This window comes from Watersipora subatra, chromosome 2 (assembly GCF_963576615.1).
Source record: "Watersipora subatra chromosome 2, tzWatSuba1.1, whole genome shotgun sequence".
Lineage (NCBI taxonomy): Eukaryota > Metazoa > Bryozoa > Gymnolaemata > Cheilostomatida > Watersiporidae > Watersipora > Watersipora subatra.
In genome coordinates, this window is record NC_088709.1 from 7466730 (window position 1) to 7493194 (window position 26465).

General features: G+C 35.2%; 1 protein-coding gene across 1 annotated transcript; it reads right to left on the reverse strand.

Moving 5' to 3' along the window:
* Positions 1-653: 653 nt before the first annotated feature.
* LOC137386984 (histone deacetylase 11-like) lies at positions 654-26400 on the reverse strand. Its single transcript, XM_068073241.1, has 9 exons — positions 26260-26400; positions 13878-14032; positions 13516-13616; positions 11906-12022; positions 11038-11217; positions 5152-5248; positions 4020-4092; positions 3737-3854; positions 654-1284 (listed from the first exon to the last, which is right to left on the reverse strand). Exons 1-9 carry the CDS (start codon positions 26295-26297, stop codon positions 1126-1128), a joined length of 1038 nt encoding a protein of 345 aa, XP_067929342.1. The 5' UTR covers positions 26298-26400; the 3' UTR covers positions 654-1125.
* Positions 26401-26465: the final 65 nt, after the last annotated feature.

Here is a 26465-nt window from a genome sequence, read left to right on the forward strand (position 1 = left end):
ACAAACCTCAATTTAGAACTCCTCAGCCAGTACGGGATGTTACGGCCCTCCATAAGATTTTGTTAAAGAAATGTTTCTAATGGTTATTGGGTGATGAACACTAGTAAATTACCTTTGACTACATGAACAAAACCACAGCCAGGTTTGAGATTAAAACGAGGTATTGTTAATTAAGCAAGCCTTCAGCTATTTCAGTGTGAGAAATAGCAAAAGGAAAGCCTTTCAAGGCTGAATGCAAGAATTTTGACAGAGTAAGTAAAATGATTTCAAGATATAATTTTCTTTCTGAAATATGACATATTTCAGAAAAGAATATTGTAAAGTGAAAAACCTTTTTCGCTATTTACGAAGATAATACAACCTTCATATATGGATCGTAATGTATTAACAATGACAGGTTTTATTTCATTGTATGTAGTGCATTAACATTGCTTGTTATATATTAATATTGCTAGAACTCAAATGCAATTGCCCTGATTGTTTGCTATGGATACGTAAAGCAAGTGATTTTTATTTCTGCTGAACAAATGAAAATGAGGGCTTTGTAAAGCTCCCTCTGTCTGAAATGTATTAAAGATGAACGAAAATATACCTTGTAATAATTACATTATATCACCAATAATGCTGTCTACTTACAATGTCTACTAATGTAGTAAAGTAAGGTACATGTATTTGAGTGAAGGCTCTGCTATAGTATTATCCAGTAATATCAGAAGGTTGCACAAAACGTGTTTAAACTTCACTAAAACAAACAACAAATTAGCACAACTGAACACAGAAGCTCAGGGCTACCAACGAAAAATGAAGTCTGTGAATAAAACATGAGTGAAGAGAAAGACAAAAGATGAAGATGTGAGTCAATAACCGAGGTGAAATCATTAGAAAAAATGAACTAAAAAGAGGAATGATGCTCTAACAAATGTTACCACTAAAAAGGTTAATCTTTTATAAAAAAATATATTATATCATATCAGAGAATACATTGCATCAGCAGTTCATACTGATGTGAAACATCACAACAAAGTACTCCTGTATTCTGACCTCCACCTATAAATCTTCCGAATGCAATGAAGTAAGAATAAAATTTAACAAATTGAACAGATCATTAATACGCTGCCTTCATCTTCAGATCGCTGATATAAGGCCTTTTTCTCGGAGATTAAGTATTGAATCTGCTACGACCTTGGCAGCCTCGGTAAGGTACCCTCCACTCAGCACCATGAATATTGGAATGTTCAATTCTTTTGCCTTTCGGAACACCAGCTCATCTCTTTGCATTATGCCCTGCAGGAGAGAGATAACACCTGTGTATGGCTGATACATCCAGCTACATTAAGTATTGCTCACCTGAGTCCAAGAGGTACACAGGGCTGAGTGATTGCACAGACTGAATGGGTAAAGGTTAAAAAAGAGCTGAAACTAAGTCGCGTTTTTATTGAGTTTTATCCTACTTTAAGTCAAAGAAGAAAATGACCCACGCCTTACTATAAATGAAATCATTGGGGAAATACAGAAACTGGCCTTACCATAAATGAAATCATTGGGGAAATACAGAAACTGGCCTTACTATAAATGAAATCATTGGGGAAATACAGAAACTGGCCTTACCATAAATGAAATCATTGGGGAAATACAGAAACTGGCCTTACCATAAATGAAATCATTGGGGAAATACAGAAACTGATCTCCATATGATGTTGCTAGCTATTATAACGAGGAATGCTACGGTAAAACACAACTGCTATAAAAGATTGACTAACATGATATAGACAGAAGAAAAAGAAAATACAACAAAGATATGAGGGTTTAGTGAGAAGGTAAGCATGAACTTCTCTTATATTCTTGTAAACCAACTTCCTGCGACAATGAAGACGGACAAGAACAAAACAGTTCTATGGTTCACAGTAGTTGGTTAGTCAATCCTGGCTCTGATTGCAGTTCTGATTTAAGAGCAGACAACCATGACTACGGTGAGGAGCAAACTAGCTTATACAGTAGAACCTGTATAAAACATTTATTCTGAGCAAAAAAGGTAACGATACAACCACAACCTATTCTGAATGCCGTAACTTCCTGCAGTCTTCGCTTAGCCTCCTCTATACATCAACACCAAATGTAAACAAACGTTCAGTTTGTAGTTTTAGTTTGTTATTTTCTGTTCCTGTTTCTTTCAATTTGTACTTTTTCTATTTAGTATAAAGTAAAACGATTCTAACACGTATTTGTTACATATTTTTACCATTACATATATTTATAATTTGTACAAATGTGATTTGAACGAACTAGGTCAGTGGTGTCCAAACTTTTGCAAAGGGGGCCAGATTTTGTGTGTTAAAAATTTAGGTGGCTAACCTTGGCGGACATTTTTTACATACATTATAACAGCAATTAATTTAAATAAATTTTACCGAGCAAATCTGTGTTTCATATTTGCTTTTTTATTTCAATTTCAGCTATCTTAAGCATGTGTTTTGGTTCATTTGAAACATGCATATCAAAATCGCATTGACATTATAATTGAAATTTAATAATCACTCAACTTCACTTTTTAACACTAGCTTTTTTGTAACAGTTGAACAGCAGTAATTGTACTTTTGGTTACAAATTACATTTGAAACAAAACAATATCTCACCATTGCAGTTTAATATTTATAGAATTTTTAAACACAATTATAGAAAAATGAACAATTAATAGGCATATCAACAAGTGCAAGTCTTATTTAAAATATGACAGTAACTATAAATGTTGATTGGATTTTTAAATGTTTAACACGCAGGTAACAGCGCTTCTGTCCAATTTATTAACCCTTTGAACCCTGGTCATTTTTGTCAGTAACCCTGAACAACCTGTCCAACGATCCGAACTCTTTAAACTTTTACTAAATATAACTAAACATGCTCATAATACAATGATATTTGGTAAAACATTAGTAAGAAGGTCTGGCAACCCACAGCAAATGCCATCAAACAGAAAAAAACGGTGTGTCACCATTATTCGGGCCAAAACTATAAAAGTTTGCACGATTTTAAAAAACTCGTAAAAACATTTACAGTAGCATCATATCCATTGAGCACTTGTTCATCATTATTTTATGAGTCAAAATATATTGGAAAGTTATAGTTAGTATCACAAAATTCTTTATTTGCATCACACATATATGACCTATTAACAAACGAGTCATACCAAATTTTGCGCGATACTCTTCTAATAAAAGTTGTTATTAAATCGAAGGAAGTAAAGATATTTGAAAACTGTTACAAATGAATGAAAAATTTCTGGTCAAACATCCTGCACAAGAATTAATCTGATTGGTTTACGCTGTTACTTAGAAACAGTTGTTGTAAACAGAGCCATGTGAATGCCAGAATTCCGGCTGTTAGGGATTTTGACACACCCTATGCCATGCTGGAAAATCGGCCATTGGGGTTCAAAGGGTTAATTCTACAAACGGGCCAGACGTTATTGATTTTATGACAGAGACTGCGGGCCAGATGAAAATTGACCCCGGGCCGCATTTGGCCCGCGGGTCGGACTTTGGACATGTCTGGACTAGGACATTTGTGTAGTGAAATTGATTTTTCCTTACAAAAGGTAGAGCTTCCTTTGTACAATGGCACAGCAAATAGCCTGTCTACCAATAGCACAACACTAGTACAGAACTATTGAGAGCAGACGTTTCACCGCTACCTTAGGTACACAGATAAGCTAGACAACCTCAAACTGGGTGTGATGTACCTGCGGTGAGACATTGAGGGCACCCAGCGGATCTTCCATCAAGCAATCTGTGCCTGCATTGTAGGCTATGATGTTAGGTTTAGAGTCGCCACATTTGGCCAGTATTCTATCAAGAGACCTTGAAAAAGAGAAACATGAAATCTTACCATTTGCACCACACGAGCAATGCACTGTCAACAAAATTCATAGATAAACAGAAAGGAAAAAGGACATAAGGCTGCAAGGGTGACGAAAACAGCAAAAAATAACTAGACTAGCCACAAAAATCAGACGTTTCACTTACTCACTGACTTTCTTCAGGTATGGTCCATCTTCTGTGTAAGGGTGCAACTGAACAGCCATAAGGTTTTTCATCTCTGTTAAGAAAAGTTTGATAAATAATGCTATATGATTCCACTGGTACTTTATAGAGAGTGAATATTTACAACTAAAAAGATGAAATTACAGATTATGTTATTAGCTGTATATTAATAGCTCAGCCAGCGAAGTGATGTGATAGGGTAAAGGAGCAAAACTGCCAAGTCTGGAATAATATTCATTTTAATTAGGAGGGGGTAACTCCCAATGATTCAACAGTTATATAGTTTTTGGCCTACCTTGAGTACCGTAAGCCCTTATGCTCAAGCCGCGCGGCCTGTCGTTGGGCGCGGCTTCTGGTTCAAGGTCATAAGCCGCGGCTAAAGCCAAGTTTTTTAAACTTACGTAGGGCTCAGGGCGGCTTCTCGATAAATGCGGTCTCTGCTCAGTTCCGCGCTATAACCATAGAATCGCAGTCATGATACACTTTTATGTACGGGGTTTTGGCGACCTACTCGTGTATTTTCAAGGTTATGTTTATGGAATACTTTAGAATAAAGAAGAATTTATTGCTCATGTTTAACTCACCACAGTCATAGGTAATTAACACCTTTTCATTCCTGACCGGCATCTTTCCATAAAAGTGAAGCCTTCTAACAGTGCAATAAAAATCTAGCCGAGACATGGCAAATAAATTATTGATGCAAGGGTTTCGGAATATTAATTTGAACTTGGAAGTAAAAGAAAAATCTTTTCAAGTGTACTGATGTAGCCTGGTTTCGTATTCAAGAGGATGGGGGTATAGCAAAACCCGTCTCAACACTCTCGCTCCCGAAGGGGTCAAGGATGACAAAACCTCAGTCATTAGCCGTGGTCTGTGGGCATACGCGGCTTGTTTGAGGATTATTTTTTCTTTCGTGAGACATCTGTTTTTGAGCACAAGCCGCGCAGCTTGAGCACGAGGACTTACGGTATATAACACCAGATTTATATAAACCAACTCTGACCAGAACTGAACATGCTGTGGAAAGCAAGTGCTCACAGCTTAAATCATTGCGTCTAAAAGCATGAACACAATCTACAGGGTAGAGAAAAATAGGGCAGCTGTACACGCTTACTCAGCGCTTTCTGGTCAAATGGGTATATTCTATGGTTGTAGACGTCAAGCGTATGTACCCAGTCACAGTCAAGAAAGTCCCTCTCATGACCATTTCCCTGAAATAAATTGAATAATTTCCAAAACTGCACCAAGACATCAAAAATACTGTCATTAACACTTTCAAGCCTGGGCCCGTGATAACTCGGTAAATTGCTTTCCCACCTGATCTTACGCTCGAGTAAACTTTGTTTCGTATTTTCGCTTTGTTTTTCCGTCCTTCCAGTTTACGCAGGGTTACAAAATTTGGATCACCTCTGATTATTATACATTTTCAGAGTAATTCTAAAGTTTCAAATTGAGTGAACTCTTAGTTCCTGAGATTTGCTAAAATATTGAGGAAGTTTCCAACCAACTGATAAACAAATGACAGAACGTCAGTTTTTAATAACATACTGATTGAAATTCTTAGTAATGAATATGAAAATAATATGCTTCCTATTCATCTACAATTGTCAAACTTTGGATACCTTGTGCAGTAAATGTTTTCAGTAAAATTCTGAATTTTCAAGTAGACAGGATTGTTAGTTCTTAAGATATTGCCAAAGTACCTAAGGTACTTCTAACCGACCTAAAAATAAAAAATGGCGGTCAACAGAACATCAATCTCTGACATAATGATTGAAATTCTCAGTAATTAACGATCAAAAATAGACAAAGCTAGAAAGATTATTTTCTTCAGCACCACGAGATTTACACTAAAACCATTTGTTTTTTTTATTCATAAAAAATATACACGCTATCAGACTCAGTGTACTGTAATCATTATGTTTCTTTGGTTACCTCTAGGACATCACAGCTTTGAAAGAAGGTGAACAAAGACTATTTACTACATTATTCTTCTGATTTTTATTAATTCTACAAGCTTAGAGTTTCAATAAGAAATTCAGTTGAAAAAAGTTGTGTTATCCTAAGTGCTTTTACAGTCAATGAAAAGTTGTGTTATCCTAGGTGCTTTTACAGTCAATGAAAAGTTGTGTTATCCTAAGTGCTTTTACAGTCAATGAAAAGTTGTGTTATCCTAGGTGCTTTTACAGTCAATGAAAAGTTGTGTTATCCTAGGTGCTTTTACAGTCAATGAAAAGTTGTGTTATCCTAGGTGCTTTTACAGTCAATGAAAAGTTGTGTTATCCTAGGTGCTTTTACAGTCAATGAAAAGTTGTGTTATCCTAAGTGCTTTTACAGTCAATGAAAAGTTGTGTTATCCTAGGTGCTTTTACAGTCAATGAAAAATTGTGCTATCCTAGGTGCTTTTACAGTCAATAAAAAATTGTGCTATCCTAGGTGCTTTTACAGTCAATGAAAAGTTGTGTTATCCTAAGTGCTTTTACAGTCAATGAAAAGTTGTGTTATCCTAGGTGCTTTTACAGTCAATGAAAATTTGTGCTATCCTAGGTGCTTTTACAGTCAATGAAAAGTTGTGTTATCCTAAGTGCTTTTACAGTCAATGAAGAGTTGTGCTATCCTAGGTGCTTTTACAGTCAATGAAAAATTGTGCTATCCTAGGTGCTTTTACAGTCAATGAAAAATTGTGCTATCCTAAGTGCTTTTACAGTCAATGAAAAATTGTGTTATCCTAGGTGCTTTTACAGTCAATGAAAAATTGTGCTATTCTAAGTGCTTTTACAGTCAATGAAAAGTTGTGTTATCCTAAGTGCTTTTACAGTCAATGAAGAGTTGTGCTATCCTAGGTGCTTTTACAGTCAATGAAAGATTGTGCTATCCTAGGTGCTTTTACAGTCAATGAAAAGTTGTGTTATCCTAGGTGCTTTTACAGTCAATGAAAAGTTGTGTTATCCTAGGTGCTTTTACAGTCAATGAAAAGTTGTGTTATCCTAGGTGCTTTTACAGTCAATGAAAGATTGTGTTATCCTAGGTGCTTTTACAGTCAATGAAAGATTGTGCTATCCTAGGTGCTTTTACAGTCAATGAAAAGTTGTGTTATCCTAGGTGCTTTTACAGTCAATGAAAAGTTGTGTTATCCTAAGTGCTTTTACAGTCAATGAAAAGTTGTGTTATCCTAGGTGCTTTTACAGTCAATGAAAAATTGTGCTATCCTAGGTGCTTTTACAGTCAATAAAAAATTGTGCTATCCTAGGTGCTTTTACAGTCAATGAAAAGTTGTGTTATCCTAAGTGCTTTTACAGTCAATGAAAAGTTGTGTTATCCTAGGTGCTTTTACAGTCAATGAAAAATTGTGCTATCCTAGGTGCTTTTACAGTCAATGAAAAGTTGTGTTATCCTAAGTGCTTTTACAGTCAATGAAGAGTTGTGTTATCCTAGGTGCTTTTACAGTCAATAAAAAATTGTGCTATCCTAGGTGCTTTTACAGTCAATGAAAAGTTGTGTTATCCTAAGTGCTTTTACAGTCAATGAAAAGTTGTGTTATCCTAGGTGCTTTTACAGTCAATGAAAAATTGTGCTATCCTAAGTGCTTTTACAGTCAATGAAAAATTGTGTTATCCTAGGTGCTTTTACAGTCAATGAAAAATTGTGCTATTCTAAGTGCTTTTACAGTCAATGAAAAGTTGTGTTATCCTAGGTGCTTTTACAGTCAATGAAAAATTGTGCTATCCTAAGTGCTTTTACAGTCAATGAAAAATTGTGTTATCCTAGGTGCTTTTACAGTCAATGAAAAATTGTGCTATTCTAAGTGCTTTTACAGTCAATGAAAAGTTGTGTTATCCTAGGTGCTTTTACAGTCAATGAAAGATTGTGCTATCCTAGGTGCTTTTACAGTCAATGAAAAGTTGTGTTATCCTAGGTGCTTTTACAGTCAATGAAAAGTTGTGTTATCCTAGGTGCTTTTACAGTCAATGAAAAGTTGTGCTATCCTAGGTGCTTTTACAGTCAATGAAAAGTTGTGTTATCCTAAGTGCTTTTACAGTCAATGAAAAGTTGTGTTATCCTAGGTGCTTTTACAGTCAATGAAAAGTTGTGTTATCCTAGGTGCTTTTACAGTCAATGAAAAGTTGTGCTATCCTAGGTGCTTTTACAGTCAATGAAAAGTTGTGTTATCCTAAGTGCTTTTACAGTCAATGAAAAGTTGTGTTATCCTAGGTGCTTTTACAGTCAATGAAAAGTTGTGTTATCCTAGGTGCTTTTACAGTCAATAAAAAATTGTGCTATTCTAGGTGCTTTTACAGTCAATGAAAAATTGTGCTATCCTAGGTGCTTTTACAGTCAATGAAAAATTGTGCTATCCTAAGTGCTTTTACAGTCAATGAGAAGTTGTGTTATCCTAAGTGCTTTTACAGTCAATGAAAAGTTGTGTTATCCTAGGTGCTTTTACAGTCAATAAAAAATTGTGCTATCCTAGGTGCTTTTACAGTCAATGAAAAATTGTGCTATCCTAAGTGCTTTTACAGTCAATGAAAAGTTGTGTTATCCTAGGTGCTTTTACAGTCAATGAAAAATTGTGCTATCCTAAGTGCTTTTACAGTCAATGAAAAGTTGTGTTATCCTAGGTGCTTTTACAGTCAATGAAAAGTTGTGTTATCCTAGGTGCTTTTACAGTCAATGAAAAGTTGTGCTATCCTAGGTGCTTTTACAGTCAATGAAAAGTTGTGTTATCCTAGGTGCTTTTACAGTCAATGAAAAGTTGTGTTATCCTAGGTGCTTTTACAGTCAATGAAAAGTTGTGCTATCCTAAGTGCTTTTACAGTCAATGAAAAGTTGTGTTATCCTAAGTGCTTTTACAGTCAATGAAAAGTTGTGTTATCCTAGGTGCTTTTACAGTCAATGAAAAGTTGTGTTATCCTAGGTGCTTTTACAGTCAATGAAAAATTGTGCTATCCTAGGTGCTTTTACAGTCAATGAAAAGTTGTGTTATCCTAGGTGCTTTTACAGTCAATGAAAAGTTGTGTTATCCTAGGTGCTTTTACAGTCAATGAAAAGTTGTGCTATCCTAAGTGCTTTTACAGTCAATGAAAAGTTGTGTTATCCTAGGTGCTTTTACAGTCAATGAAAAGTTGTGTTATCCTAGGTGCTTTTACAGTCAATGAAAAGTTGTGCTATCCTAAGTGCTTTTACAGTCAATGAAAAGTTGTGTTATCCTAGGTGCTTTTACAGTCAATGAAAAGTTGTGTTATCCTAGGTGCTTTTACAGTCAATGAAAAGTTGTGCTATCCTAAGTGCTTTTACAGTCAATGAAAAGTTGTGCTATCCTAAGTGCTTTTACAGTCAATGAAGAGTTGTGCTATCCTAGGTGCTTTTACAGTCAATGAAAAGTTGTGTTATCCTAGGTGCTTTTACAGTCAATGAAAAGTTGTGCTATCCTAAGTGCTTTTACAGTCAATGAAGAGTTGTGCTATCCTAGGTGCTTTTACAGTCAATGAAAAGTTGTGTTATCCTAGGTGCTTTTACAGTCAATGAAAAGTTGTGCTATCCTAAGTGCTTTTACAGTCAATGAAGAGTTGTGCTATCCTAGGTGCTTTTACAGTCAATGAAAAGTTGTGTTATCCTAGGTGCTTTTACAGTCAATGAAAAGTTGTGCTATCCTAAGTGCTTTTACAGTCAATGAAAAGTTGTGTTATCCTAGGTGCTTTTACAGTCAATGAAAAGTTGTGTTATCCTAGGTGCTTTTACAGTCAATGAAAAGTTGTGTTATCCTAGGTGCTTTTACAGTCAATGAAAAGTTGTGTTATCCTAGGTGCTTTTACAGTCAATGAAAAGTTGTGCTATCCTAAGTGCTTTTACAGTCAATGAAAAGTTGTGTTATCCTAGGTGCTTTTACAGTCAATGAAAAGTTGTGCTATCCTAAGTGCTTTTACAGTCAATGAAGAGTTGTGCTATCCTAGGTGCTTTTACAGTCAATGAAGAGTTATGCTATCCTAGGTGCTTTTACAGTCAATGAAGAGTTATGCTATCCTAGGTGCTTTTACAGTCAATGAAGAGTTGTGTTATCCTAGGTGCTTTTACAGTCAATGAAAAGTTGTTAATACGATTTAGAATCAGGGGACCTGCTGTTGTATACAAGTTTAGGCTTCAAAGTGTCAACTCTCTTTTCCACCTGATTACACTTATGGCAAGCAGCCAATCAACCAATAAGTATATGAACTGTCTGCCTAAACAAACATATTCTAAAATGCCAGAATAAGTGACCAAAATTTTCCAATAGCACATGATTTATAGCTTTAGTTTTTAGTACGTCGCATTAACATCTGCTAGTTCACGTGACACGGTATGAACATCTTAGAAAGACCACATCTTTCATAGAAGTAGTCAACCAAATAAACATAAAGAGATGGTCGCCATCAAAGGCTCCAGTGTGGAAGGCACGGATATCTATATACTAGCGCTACCTAGCTAGAGGTTGAAAACCAGAATCTTTTGTGACTGGTCTGACAGACCGGGCCTTTCGCGATGGTTACCATACTGCTGGTTCATCAACAGCACACGACACATGTATTTATGTAATGGTCGTCATATTTTAAAGGGTCACCATCATCAAATCTTTATCAGCTTTTATCGGAAAGTATAGACAATTTTCCATGGTTTGAGATTTTGTTTGTTGTTTCATGTGAGCTGACTGCCGGGGTTTTGAGATGTAAATCAGCAAAACTTGGTCGCAGTTGAAACGCTCAGAAGAAAAAGACGTTTCCAAAACTATTATAACCATGATCAAGTTTTGCCCATTTTAACCTTGAAACATCCTGGTACTCAGATGACCTAAAACAACAAACATAATCTCTCAAATAACAAAAAATATTCATACTTTTTGATAAAATATTTCAAATTTAACGCGAGTGACCCTTTAACAACATCTTCAGTAAATACACCTAAATGTCTAACTAAACCTTCCAGTCTTGTTTACAAACTAGAGAGAAATATGACAGCAGAAACAAACCTGGTGAGCGTCAAGGTCTATAATCAGTGCCTTGCTGATTAGCTCTGCCCGATGAAGTGTCTTCAGAGCCCCGCTGATGTCTGCGTATGCGCAGAAACCTCCGCCTGCATCTGATGAGCAGTGGTGGAAGCCTCCTCCTAAGTTTATCGACCAACCATGATCTAAAGCTAACTTTGCAGCCTGTAATATTCTATGATAGCTTCAGGAAGGGCAGCGGCTGTTTAGTGTGTCAAAAAATAATTATAGCCAAAGTTCTGCAGCGTTGAAATCTAAAACTATCAAAAACTACAAAAAGTACTCAGCTTAAAATCTACAGTTAATTTGCTTCAAAAAACGCTAAACATTTAAAGAAAAAGGAAACTGTAGAACATACGTATAAACAATTTGATCACGGAGCTGAGCTGTAATATTAAACATGTGAGATCCATTAGATCAAGGCCTCTGCTTGACTTGCAAAATCTGTCTGATCACCTTCAGCAGGTGATTGAAGCAGTCTGATTAGACAAAGTCAGACTCTGGCTCAGATTGACAATATTTGATCAACTAAAGTACTATATTTAACCTGTCTAACATGTCAGGCAGTGAAAATGGAAGCTCATGAACCTAATAAACAGATTTCCAGTAGTATAGCTGGTGGAGAACTGTTAAAGTTGGGTTGTGATAACTTGCCTTAAAATATATATAATTCCTCTGGTCAACGAAGAATGAAAAGAAATATCTGTCAGCAGTGATGAGTGATACCCAGCCACTATTGTAAAAGCTTACCAGTCATCAAACCACATAATTACAACCCTGAAACAACGCTCTACAAATTTTCATAAGTAAACATCACTAATAACGGCAACATGATACATGAAAGTATATATACCAGTATTGTTCCACTTGTCTGTAACCGAAGCCGACGCAGAAGGTTTCTCTGTACAAGAAAGTTGGGTACACAGGCTACTGGAGGAACCTCAGTGATTCTAGCGACATTGGCAGACCACTACAACATGAACAGGGAGAACGATTAACAAGCTTTCTGCACAATCAGAATAATGGTAGGATCTAGCCGCGTTAAACATGACTTTAAGAGACTGCTATTAGGCTTAGCACTTTCGAAATTATTGGGCTTCGTTACTTAGAAACGAGACAAAACTGTTAACACCACTATATGCTAAAACAGACAAAAATGTTAACAAGATAGTTTATGAGCTAGATTGACGCGAGCCCACCCAAAAAGGTCCCAAGGTCAGGGTCATATACAGCCACAAACAGCTATGAATAACGTATGGTTCTGCATAGCTACCCAAAATCCTGCATTTAAAATCTCTGGCACTAAAAGATGTACACAAAAGACCTTCACTCCTGCCATTCATTTTAGTAAAACTTTGTTCATAACTTCGTTCAAGTGATCAGACAATAAATGCTGAAAAAATATAGCCTGCAGACAGTATGTAAGTTTACTGGCGAATTCATTCACCATGTTTGGTATTCGGTTTACCATTAGTATGTCTGAGCAAGACTGGCTAACAGACTCTCCAACTGAAGGCACAAAATTGAGTTCACCCCAAACTATAACCACAATAATACTTAATGGGAACATAAAAGAGACCCAAGCAAGGAGTGACCCATTATATCACAATGTGACACTAGCAAGTAAGTGAACCCATTATATCACCATGTGACACTAGCAAGTGAGTGAACACATTATATCACAATGTAACACTAGCAAGCAGGGATTACGTGTTTGTCACAATTTCCATTTCCATAACATTTCCATAATTTATTTCCATATTATTTTCATTTCCATAATATTTCCATAATTCATTTCCATATTATTTCCATTTCCACAACATTTCCATAATTCATTTCCATATTTTTTCTCATTTCCATAACATTTCCATAATTTATTTCCATTTCCATAACATTTCCATAATTCATTCCCATAGTTTTTTCCATTTCCATAACATTTCCATAATTTATTTCTATATTATTTCCATTTCCATAACATTTCCATAATTTATTTCCATATTATTTTCATTTCCATAACATTTCCATAATTCATTCCCATAGTTTTTTCCATTTCCATAACATTTCCATAATTTATTTCTATATTATTTCCATTTCCATAACATTTCCATAATTTATTTCCATATTATTTTCATTTCCATAATATTTCCATAATTCATTTCCATATTATTTCCATAATATTTCCATAATTCATTTCCATATTTTTTCCATTTCCATAACATTTCCATATTATTTCTATTTCCATAACATTTCCATATTTCTAAAAAAAAATTCCATATCCATTTCCATAAAATTATGGAAATATTTATAATTATGGAAATGGATATGGAAAAGTAAACATTTCCATAATATGTTTAGCGATCCCTGCTAGCAAGTGAGTAAACCCATTATATCACAATTTGACACTAGCAAGCAAGGAAACACTTTGGAACACAAATTCACCATAGGGATGTACTGTTGGCTTACCCTCAAACTATTTATATAACGCTCTGTGTGAAACTCGATCAGTTGCTCCCGGCTTATTTCTGGTGGAGTCACAACATTTTCAGGAGATAACATGCCTCCAGCTAGTTGAATACAACAAAGTATAAGTAGCAACTACCACAGACCATCATCCTAGCCATTACGAGGTGATAAGAATGACACCTGATTTCTCTTGTCATTCTAATGACTAATGTGTCATTCTAATGACACACCAATGCTAAAAATAACAAAGCTTAATACCTGCTCATTTGGTGTTTTCCAGTAAGGAGAAGCTAATAGATAACTGCACATCATTTACGATTAAGTTTTAGTGTTGATTGCAAAAAAGCAAAACAACTACAAACCCTGCAAAAAGGCAAAGGTGTTGCCCCACTTGCTAGAGTCCATGGGATGCAGCTTTTCCATACCACAAAAGGTAATGTTGTACTCGCTGGAGTAGAGTACTGGCCAGGTATTTGGTTTGAGTGTAGTTAGTTGTTCAAACATCTGCTCACATTGACTGCAAGCAAATAAAAACATATCAGCGATGATTTCCCAGCGGTCAAGATGCTTTTTAATCGCTGCGAGGCAGAATAAAAATGCATATACTGCAAGTTAGGCAACAGTATGGATGGTTAGTATGGCGCCTTACAGTGCCTCGCGTTGCGTGTTCGCAACTCGAGTTGTACAACTCGAGTTGCCGAGTTGTACGACTCGGCCTGGGTTTTTGATGAACTCGAGTTGTGTTACGCAAAACTAACACGGGTTTGTAAAAAAAGCAAAGTGAGTAATTGGAGTGTCTCATTTACAGAACATTTACAGAAATTTAATAATAACAATTTAAATATATATACACATTTAACTTATATATATTGGCGATATTTGCGCATATTTATTTCTATAAATATAACGAGACAAAAACAATTGTAGAATGTAAGAAGCAAACTAAAAAACAATCTATGCGGGAGCTAGGCCACTTCTTTTTTAAATGCAAAAAGAGTTATCTCTCTAGAACCTGACAAGAAACTGAATGAACACCGAAAATGAACATAGAAATTATTTCAACGGCGTTTAATGATGCACCAAAATAAATTCCATATATAGAAAATATAGCTAGAGAAAATGAAATGATGAGATGTTCTCAAGCCGAGTCGTTGAACTCGAGTAGCTGTTAAGAGAACTCGGCCTGGATTTTTGATGAGCTCGAGTTGTGTAACTCGAGTTGTACAACTCGAGTTATATTTACAAACTCGAGTTGATAAATATAATTCGAGTTGTACAGCTCGAGTTGCAAACTCGGCACAGTATAATTCGCCATTAGCTCTAGTTTTTCAGTACATACATACATAGTTTAATTTCTATTAGCTAACGGATGCCTATTGATGTAGCATTGTTAATATAACCAGATCTACGGTTATGCTACCGTAATACCAATATATTGCACCTTACTTTTACAAAGTCGCGTTGCGTGTTTACAACTCGAGTTGTGCAACTCGAGTTGTATAACTCGAGTTGTGAACACGCAACGCGAGGCACTGTAAGGCGCGATATGGTTAGTCTATGCAAAAGATTGGTTACAAGATAAAACCTGCTATGCTACATTTGTGGGTACAATTGGATCTTGTGAGTTTTAGCTTTCAGCTTGTAGATTGAGGCGATTTTCAACAAGTCATTCACTATAGGATGCAACGAGTGCATACTTGTTACATACATGTGTGTCAATGTACATCAAGTTTATAATCCTAATGCAGTACGTCATTAAAATGTACTTTTGCTTAGCAAGAGCAACCTGAGTTTTGGTGGCTAGTCAGTTCTCTCTAAACACGCAACTGTGCTTATTTTGTTCTCCACTTCAAGTTTTGTGGAAGGACCGGAATTGGCAAGCTCTACCACTCGTTTACTAATAGTAGAGCTAGTAAATAAAGAGCTAAGTCACTATAGTTGTAACATACCGCAAAACCTTTAATTGAATGCCACCTTTATTTGAACGCCACTATAGAGAAAGGGTTGAAAAATAGACCGCCATGGTGTCCAATTACAGGTTCTACAGTAGGTTCAAGCTGCTCAATGAGTTTTACTTGCTATCACAGAAACAGGACAGTTCCTTATTCAAATAATGACAGATACCACATCCAGCAATTTGCAAGCATACCATCAAAGAGTGTAAGATCAGGAGTGGCAGCCAGCCTCAGAGAGTAGTGGTAAACAAAGACATAAGGGATTGAGACTACATGTCTCTAACTGATGTACACTTTCAAGAAGCAGTCCCACATAGTACCATATGCCACCACACCTAGAGCTATATGACTAGGTAGATTTTGGGATGTAGAATGAGAAGCTTTGTTGACATAATGTACAAATACAGTGCACCCTCGAGATACGATTACCCTGATATACGATTTTTTCACCTTACGAAGTCAAATATTGTGATATCTTCACCTCGCTATACGAATTTTATTTCACCATACGAATTTGAAAAAAGTTTCGCCCAAGTTAAAATTTGGCCGTCGGTGTGCTCATAACACACGTCGAGATAAAAAAGACACCGAAATATAGTTTGCCGAAAACATTCTTAGAACGTTTAGAAGAGACACGATGATCGACTTCTCTCATGTCCGCTTGGAAAATTTCGTGTAAAATACACAAGCGAGAGCAAATATTCATTTGTAGCGTTGTTATAGCTTTTACTATAAACATTCAAGTCAGCATACGTATATAACTACAACTATCTACATTTAATTCGTTATCTATGGAATCTGAGACCGATACAAACGTTACAAAACGAAGGAAAAATGATTTCTATGTCAACAAAGTTGGATGTCGTAAATAAGAAGAAGGGACCCGTATTATTAACATTGTCAAGGAATATGATCGCAACCAATCAGCATTTGCAATTATTATTAAAACAAGAACTCCATTAAAGCAAGCACAAGAAAGAGCTTCTGACTGAAGATTTGAATGAGCTAGGTCATGCACGCGATCAGCATTCAAAAGGAGCAACCATTTTGTAAAGGCGAGGATTTAGAAAATCCCACATTCGCAGAAATGTTTCAAGTGTTTAATTTACTGATGTGGACTGGTACATTAAAACAATGCATGTATAATATATATTATTTATCTCTTGTGTGGCATGTTTTTCATATTTTATTCATTTTATTTGTTTCCTTTTGATTTTATGTTATATTTTCTTGTTTAACCATGTATTTGCATATGGGCTTGTTATCTTCTACGTGAATAGAATTCATCGTATGTATGTAACTCATATAACTAGCTACTCAAGATAGTTGACACATCCACATTACTTTCTGAAACTTGCTAAAGCCCTGTCCCCCCATAGGGTATAAATACGTACTAACTTTGTATGTATGGTTACATTGATTCTTGTGCACATTTCATACAAGACAAACTACTGTACCACATTCTCTGGATCCTTTTACAAGCGCTAGCTAGCAATTTTCTACATTGCACCATCAATTTTTTCGTAGAAAAATTGGACAGGAATGGACAACTTCTTTTAGTGTGCTAAAAAATTTCAATTCATTACGTTTTAAATTTATTTTCAAGTGTACAGCACCATAATTAACATTGATACGTTTTTGCCTCCTCTCTGCTTTACCCGCTACATGTACCAGCTACGTTACTCCAAAGGTATGTACGTCCAGTATAGAAAATATAACTTTATTTTTCTTTTCGGTAGCCATTAAATGGTCAAGTGTGCGAGAGGCCGCTTTCTATAACTGCATCGCTCGGCCTTATTGATTTAGGTCGAAAAAGATTTCAATCAGATAGGCTAAAGTTTATAGTGAAAGTGACGATAGGAACTGCTGAAGGATAAAATTTCGTAATAAAAAGTTGAAATTCAGTAAAATAGTTCAAAATACATACTAAAACTTAGTTTTAAGTGTAGGCTTAGCAAGCTAAACTTACTTGAGGTGAATTCAAAGTTTATGTTATGCGTACCTTTTGAAGGCAAGAACTCCTTACCGTACGTACTACATTTGGTACACACATTATAATTTTGCGTTTTATTGCAGATCATAACCATTAAAATACACTAAACACAATACAGTTACTGTAGGTAACTATAATTACTAAAGTTAACATACTATTTTGTTGCTAATTGTCAATATGTACACATGTTTATAAACAAAATTGACGATTTTTACCAGGGGGTGTTTGCATTGTATAATTACAATGGTCTTTATACCCCGATATACGAATTTTTCACCATACGATGCCAACTCTGGAACGAATTAACATCGTATCTTGAGGGTGCACTGTATTGGGATAAAAAGAGCATCTAACAGTTCATGTTTTCTATTGACTCAGTGGGCTCCATCGCCTTGTCGCATGTTGAGGCAAATATTTGCTATAATTAAACTACGGTAGTATATAAAAAATTGTAAGTTGTGGTGACCATAAGTATAGGTTTGAAGGTACTCAACCAGTTACATTTTAAGGACTGTTATTAAAGTGATTGCTAAGATAACTAAAATCTATCTCGAAGATGTTTCAGTCTTATGTGTTAGGAGACTGCCTCCAGGAGACATTCAGGACTTTGTGAGTGATGAAACCAAGAATTCTGTTGAGGTCACTGTCAACAGCCCATAGAGCTTCTGTTGGGAAGACTACAGTCCTCAAATGCTACCATAGCCTGCACTAGATTTCATTTTAGGAAATTATAGAAAGTGTCAAACTTAACACACATTATCAGTCAACTATGAGTTCATTTTTCTATGGGTCATGATGAATGCTAGTATTGAAAGATATTTAAGAGCAAGACAATATTATGATCAAAACTAAAAAGTAAAAAGCAAGTGAAACTTCACAGCATTTATAATCGCTGAACAGACGCAGTAGTGGTCTGACCAGTAAAGCAGGTACAAGAGACAGTTTATTTTAATGGTAGAATTCAAAATATGATTGAATGATCTGTTTATCCTACATTATCACTTCATAGTATTTGTGTTAACTATATGCATTGATCAAGTTTAAGCTCCATAGGTTCATAATCAATGTTCTGCTGTTTTAACAATCCTTATATTTCTAAAAACTACGTATGTATTCGGTGTTTCTTTAGCCTACCTTTATGAAGAGCTATGTTATATTCAATAAGACTTATGTTCTTACTATCATTTTCTGCTTCTTAATACCAGACAACTTCGAATAAGCCACTAGATGCATTAGCTACGCTATCATGACTCATAACTGCGATCACGCAGGTCTATAGAGGTTAACAAAAGATGTAATAAGCCACACCCAGAGCACTGCACAAATCCAGTCAAAAAAGCGCTTTGAATTAAGCATTAGAATTGCCTAAATTAATTAGAAAAACTGTCTAATTAGAACTAGCTAGTTACAAAATTTCGTTATCTTTAGACAATATAGTACTTCATCCTGGTTTTACCGAGTCCTCAATCATTCTCTTGAGCAGTGTTGAATGCAGGGTTGGAAAAAACCATGGTTTTTATGAAAAAGCCGAAAAAACCATGTTTTTTCGGTTTAAACCGGTTTTTATGGTTTAAACCGGTTTATATGGTTTTTATAATTTTACCAAGGTTTTTGCAATTTTAAGTCTAATTAACGTCACTTACTATAGCTGCATGATTGAGTATTGAACATACACACTGTATGTGGAATCATCTGTTAAAGATGGTACTGTGGGAGTTGTTATGGGAAAAAAGAGAAAAAACATATGGAAATTTCAGAATGAGTCTTAAATCAATCATGATTGATGAAATACAGAGCAGAAATCTTATCACATAAAGTGAATATTTTGCATGCAGCTCTATGTATAAGTAGGAACTTTAATCCCAGTGATTAGTCGTGTGGTAGTGTAGAGCTGAGCAATAATGCAGATGCATTGCTAGTGTTTGCAGCAGTTGCAGATGACTCAACTTCTATCACCTGAATATTAGCATCACTGTCTAAATTGTTGTTTTCAGCTTGACATTTTGCTACGTGAGCTTTAAGCCTATCTACGTGACCTCGCATTATGACAGCACACCTGTTACGTTTGGCCTTAAAACTTTTCCCTTTCAAAACTTTTCAAAACACAACAAACTTGATAAACTAAATTCTAACAATCCAACGACTTTGGCTCGTGCCCAATAAATGAAATATTAGTTTGCAAACTTAAAGCTTTTGTCCAAAAGGATCTTATTGTTTTAATTTCTAATTATAAGTAATCCTTTCTCACTGGCCAGACTTGAGATATTCATTCATTATTAGAGACGATGATTGAATTAGTATATTTCATATAGTTTTTATATTTCATCAGTAAAGAGATCATCATGTCACTTGATAAAACCAATTGAAAATGAAATTCACTAATTCATTGTTGTGCTAGGATTTCATGTAGCTTCAACTTAAGCTCTGCCATCAATTTTCTACTGTGTCCTAAATAAACTTCCACAGCTGATAATTGCATATAATTGCAATTCTACCGCACATGAACCGCTAGAAGCTTAAAATGTTATGTTTTCACAAAAAATAATGAAAAACCGAAAAAACCATAAAAACCGGTTTTTCGGGCTGGTTTAAACCGAGTTTAAACCACTCAGTTTAAACCAAGCCAACCTTGGTTGAATGGTGATTATTACACTCTTTTGCCGCATGCTGCCCCACTAGACATATTTTTTAGTTTATTACTAAAGGCCAATTTCGTATGAACGTCAACCTCAGTGAAGATTTTTAAAATTCAAGGTACACCAACAATATGGGTATCAAAATGAATCTAAAAGTCTGCAGGTCATGATGCTATTATTTTTTTAAACCTCATGTTGCCACATAAATATATATATAGGGTATCAAAGACGGTGTCTCAGGAATAGAGCTAAAATCTAAAAAATATTGATATCCCTTATGGTCATGTTGTGTAACTATACAATTGTTCTCAAAGACACTATGAATTATAATGCATCCTAACATTATCAGCAATCACATAAAATTAAAAAAAATGTCATTCTCAATTTTAATCCTTGAAAATATAAACGCAAGAAAAACATATGAACCCACGTAGTGTCCAGAAGGGAAAACCTTTAAAAGTTTCGATATTTCTCGCATACACTATTCAAAATTTTTTTTCTTCAAATCTTCTGTTAGTAACCTCTATAAAAAATTTTAATAGCAAAACTTTTGTTTCACGGCAATTCAGCAGTTTAAAAAAATGGTATTCATTTTGGTAGTGTCCAAAATATTGTAGTGTCCAGAAGAAACTGTAGTGTCCAGAAGTGAGAAAGCTGTAGCTTCAAATTGTTATTAATATTTTACAAGCGTATTCGGAGCATTGTTATAAGGTCCTAGACATATAGAAGAACTAGCTGTGCTACCCGGCGTTGCCTGGGTAATAAAAAAGTATTTGGTAAGAAAATTTATTTGTATTTAACATACCATATACAATATTTACCATTCTAACTTTTAAACTTCATTTAATGAGAAAATATTTTTTCTGCAGTTCAAATGAATCAAGAGAAAAACTAAAGCAACCTAAATAAAAAAGCCTTTACCGAGGAAAATTGATTTTTATTCAACATATAACAACACGTGCCATTCTAACTTTCAAACTACATATCATGAGAAAAGTGTTTTGTGTAGTTGAAATAATTTAATAGAAAATAAAAACAACTGTAAAGGTTTTCTAGCTTTGTCAAACCGTAACTTTTAAAATTCATATCATGAGGAAAAGGTTTAGTGCAGGTCAAATAAATTACAAAAAACAAAACAACTATAAAAGGGTTTAGATATAAATGTGAAATAATTAGCAAGTATAGCTAAATTAAGTCGGTTTTACTACGATTACAATAAAGGATGATTCGGTAATGATACAATTATTACAAACTGGGAAAACAAAATAAAAATCCTGAATATGTTGAATTAATAATAACAATTCTTGTATAACATCCATGTACAAATTTAGCTATTGGCCGACGGCCATCCATTTTACTGAAAAATGCGGATATTGCTTCATGATATGTAAACAATATTTTTTCAATTTCAAACTATCTAAAACAGTTTTGTTACATATTTTATTTCTCCAATATGTTAAAAAATGCTGCCATGCAATAAATTCAATGTATCTATACTTTGTGTATTGATAAAGCGATGTGAAGCTATGATCACTACGAAGCTAAAACGATCCTCTACAACGTTCCTTACTCTTACAAAACTATTACTTTCACCACCGTCAGAGTGAGTGCTGCTATTTTACTTATTTGTGTAATCACGAAGATCTGAATTGGCTATAATGCCATAAACATAAGTGATTATCTGTTTTCTAACTTGGGAGGTACATACATAAAACTTACACAAAATATTCGTCTTTTGTAATTGAAATTCTTGCATAGAAGTGTGTGTGTTTGAAAAAGATTACTGTTCCACCAGAAGATAGCCATCAAAACTTTGAATACGACGATACTATTATCTCTCGATACTAGTACAAATGTAAAAATGAGATACCGTACATTGTCTGACCATAATGTGAGAGAATGTCGAGGCTCTTCTCACGAATACAGTATACTTGTCCGCGCCGAAAGAATATAGTAATTGAACCTCACGAAAAATATTTCTTGACAGGGGCGTCGTGAAGCGTGGCCGCATCTGTAAAATAATCAGCATGCGCTAAAGCTATATCTATAGCCGGAATGACACACAGATATCCACACACGTACTTTGAGAAATATTTATACATAGATAGTTGCACTCAACATTTACTCTGATTATTGAGTGGTGAAGAGATTATTTGTTGAGGGAGAGACAAAACAGTCTAGGAAACTTTTAGGGGAAACATCAAACAAATCGCTTTCTACTCATACTAGCCGAAACTAGTAATCCCTTCAATTATTGTTGTTCAAGCCAAACTATATTTTTTCTAATCTGTATCATGTACAAAAGACACTCGATGCTTCACTTGAGTGGAACTACTTTGCTACCAGCCATGGCAAAGGCGCGGTTGATGGGGTGGATGAGTGTGTGAAAAGATATGTATGGACATGTGTGAAAGCTGGTAAAGTTGAAGCGAGGAATGCCGTTGAATTTTTCAATGCGGATGCATCTTCAAACCAGGCTGTCGATGTCACATTTGTGTTAAAAGAAGACATTGCTGCAGAACACCAAAGGCAAGGATTTGACTAGATCTGGGAAGGAATATAAATTCTGCCTGGCACCCATGGCGTTCACTACGTCAAACCAAAGACGGCAACTGAAATTTTTTTTGTCGTTGCACTGGTTGCTCAACCGCTCATAAATTCAACTTTGAGACTAAAACAAATTTTCTCAAAACCATCCCAATAACGCCAGCTCCACATCCCAGTACATTGGCACCTGCAACTGTGGTTATTTCTCCTGGTCACAATGTTAGTCTTCCTAACCACTTCGCTATTGAGAAACTGGTAGTTGTAGCTTATGAACGTGGAGCATATATAGGATCAATCGAGAAAATTAACAGTGATCAAAATGAGATACATGTTAATTTCATGACTGCCACATCAAATGGAACCTACAAATGCCTGCCAAGGACAAGCCTCAACTCGTTCATGCCAATTTTATTTTGGCTGCGATGCCAATTATAAGCCCTAATGATGCTTCGCTTCTATCTTACGAACTTGAAAACTCCTAAGTTGTTAGCGAGCAATACAAGAAAAAGGACTTTAAATTAATTACTTTTTTTTGGTCTTGCCGCTTTAAAAAATAATTTTATCATAAACTTACATTTTTATTAGTCATAATAAAATTCGAACATTTTTTGTCCTCTTATATTATGCTGTAAATAAATTTATCAATTCCTGGTAATAAATACAGCTAATAAAGTTCTGTGAAAAGTCAATTTCTATAGACAATACATAGTGGACAAAGTTGTAGTGTCCAGAATGTAGTGTCCAGAAGGTATGGTGTGTTCATTTTTTGCAAGTACTCGGTCTAGAATTGGTTAAAACCGGTCGAGATATACATAATTGTGAAGCTGGTTTGTGCTACTCCAATGTAAACCAAGTTTAATTTTGGCAAACCTGGGCGATTCGATAAATTCTGACATTGAAAATTGGAAACAAATTTCCCAATTCTATCGAGTAGTGTCCAGAATAGGTACTTTTTTAAACTTTTTTGCTAAATGGACAACTCCACAGCCATGAAATATTAGTGGGAGCTAAACACCATCAGTGGCTACCTATAATAAGCAGCAAATCAGTTCTATGTTGTTCCAACAAAAATCTACCATGACTTATGTTCATCAAATGTAGTGTCCAGAATATATGGAATTGGTCTAAAGCAATACTGATAAATTAGGTATAAAGATTCATGGCGCTATGTAAGTTTACACTTAGACCCAATTTATATCCAAAACACATTGAAATGGAAGACAGATTTTCTGCTTAAATTAGCTTTTGCTATTTTAAAGCATGTTGAAGATAGCAAAACAAAAAATGAAAGAGTTTAAAACTAGAAATAAAGGATTTTCAACAGTAAAAAATTAAATAACTCTTGGTGCCCAATGGTGCTTCAAATCTCCCTCGTTGCTACGCCTTACCGATATAATATTTTTGTGTACCAATAATTACAAACCTCCATCTTCCCGAAGATTTTTTGCGACCATAATCAGCGTGAGTAGAGGTCAGCGTGAGTCAGAGAGGTCGATGTTAGGACTAAGAGAATGGTCAGTCTAAACTAAACAGCAAATTTAGTGATTGTCTTAAACAACAAAGCCGATGTTCAGTCTGACATGGTTAAGCCTGTGCAACATTCAATTCTATTTTTTGTGCAGATAGTTTTTGGTAGAAAACAGATAGATGAACCAAAATGTGATGCAAGATAGCCAAACTAACATTTATTCAAAACAGCATGGTCAGTGTGCAGTTCAAAACACCAAAAGGAGTCAAGCCAGTATTGAATTCAAAACAACCACACCATTGTTAGGTCCCACAATGCAAGCCAACATTTGATTCAAAATTGTCATATTAGTGTTCTGTTGAAAATGCAAGCTAATATTTGATTCATAATACGTCAATGTTAGGTCCAATATAGTATGTCAGCACTTGATCTAAAATAGTTGGAGTAGTGCTTAACCCAAAACATTAGAACCAGTTTTAGCCAAAGACAATTAAATTAGTGTCTGATTCAAATCAGGAGAGTGTGCCTTTGATTTAGGTCATCGACCACTCGTTATTTCTACACACCAAGTTTCTCATATCCATAAAAAATTTTATGCAATAGCATTAGAACACTTTATAAGCTTGTGATAAAATCTTCATGCGTAGAACTCAGAACTGTTATGAAAGCACTACATCGATGGTTCATTCATTTCGGTACGCTTGCCAAAGGTTATGTATGGCGCCTTACAGTGCCTCGCGTTGCGCGTTCACAACTCGAGTTGCACAACTCGAGTTGTGAACACGCAACACGACTTTTCAAAAGTGGGGTGCGATATATTGGTATTACGGTAGCATAACCGTAGATGTGGTTATATTAACAATGGTACCTAAATAGGCACCTGTTAGCTAATAGAAATTAAATTATGTATGTACTGTAAAACTAGAGCTAATAGCAACTTATTAGAATTATACTGTGCCGAGTTTGCAACTCGAGTTGTACAACTCGAGTTTGTATATATAACTCGAGTTGTACAAGTCGAGCTGCACAACTCGAGTTCATCAAAACCCAAGCCGAGTTCTTTCAACAGCAACTCGAGTTCAACAACTCGGCTTGAGAACATCTCATCGTTTCATTTTCTCTAGCTATATGGAATTTTTTTTGTACATCATTAAACTCCGTTGAAATAATTTCTATGTTCATTTTCGGTGTTCATTCAGTTTCTTGTTAGATTCTAGAGAGATGACTCTTTTTTCATTTGAAAAAGAAGTTGCCCGGCTAGCTGCGAATTTTGTTTCCTAAACAGGTTTACATACGTCAGTAAAATTTTGGCTCATGATTGGCTTTAGTAATTGAGTTTTAGTAACCAAAACCTACATCATTACATTAGAAATCAATAGTTATAACTAGAAAGGAACACAAAATTCTAAATAACGTAGTAAAACTGATGTTATCATTCAAAAAGTGCTGTTAAAACGTAAGAGACGCTCACTTAAAACTCATTAGTTTAAGCCATTTTGAATAAAATTTTGGAATTTTGTGTTCCTCTCTAATTATAACTATTGACTTTCAATGTAATGATGTAGGTTTTGATTACTAAAACTCAATTACTAAAGCCAATCATGAGCCAAAATTTTACTGCCGTATGTAAACCTGTTTGGGACAAAAAATTTCGTTGCCCGGCTCTCATATAGATTGTTTTTTAGTTTGCTTTTTACTTTCTACAATTGCTTTTGTCTCTTTATATTTATAGAAATAAATATGCGCAAATCACGCCAATAGATATAATTTAAATATGTATATATATTTAAATTATTAATATTAAATTTCTATAAATGAGACACCCCAATTACTCACTTTGCTTGTTTTACAAACCTGTGTTAGTTTTGCGTAACACAACTCGAGCTCATCAAAAACCCAGGCCGAGTTGTACAACTCGAGTTGTGAACGCGCAACGCAAGGCGCTGTAAGGCGCCATAGTTATGAGATAGAAAGCAATAATGAGTTAAAGCGTTTCAATTTTTCAATTCTTATTTTTCAAACACACAGAAACATGCAGAATTTGGCACCACATCATACACATAAAATGTAATCAAGCAATTTGGCGTGATCGTATCATATCTAATTACAGGCCTCCGCCACAAAGGTCATTGAATGCAAGATTACCTAGCCATTTTGCTTCGCTCAATTGAAAAATTTGACATCGGCAAAAGTTGAGGTTTATGCCATGATTTAATGATATGGGTGTGAGAAATGCCTCTTGTACGTCTCAGCAGTCAGAAATCTGGAGTTCAGCATAATTTACAGCGAGCGACCCTGACACAAGACCGAGAACTCCTAAATAGTTTAGGAAGCGTATATAAATGAACATC

Excerpts from the sequence above, each read along its gene's own strand:
- LOC137386984 (XM_068073241.1), bottom strand. The coding sequence starts at position 26,297 with ATGTCAAATTTTTCAATTGAGCGAAGCAAAATGGCTAG. Across the intron at positions 13,617-13,877 it reads CACCTTTGCCTTTTTGCAGG|CTGGAGGCATGTTATCTCCT; the intron begins GTTTGTAGTTGT and ends GTATTCAACTAG. Across the intron at positions 3,855-4,019 it reads TACCTGAAGAAAGTCAGTGA|GTCTCTTGATAGAATACTGG; the intron begins GTAAGTGAAACG and ends CTCTTTTTCAAG.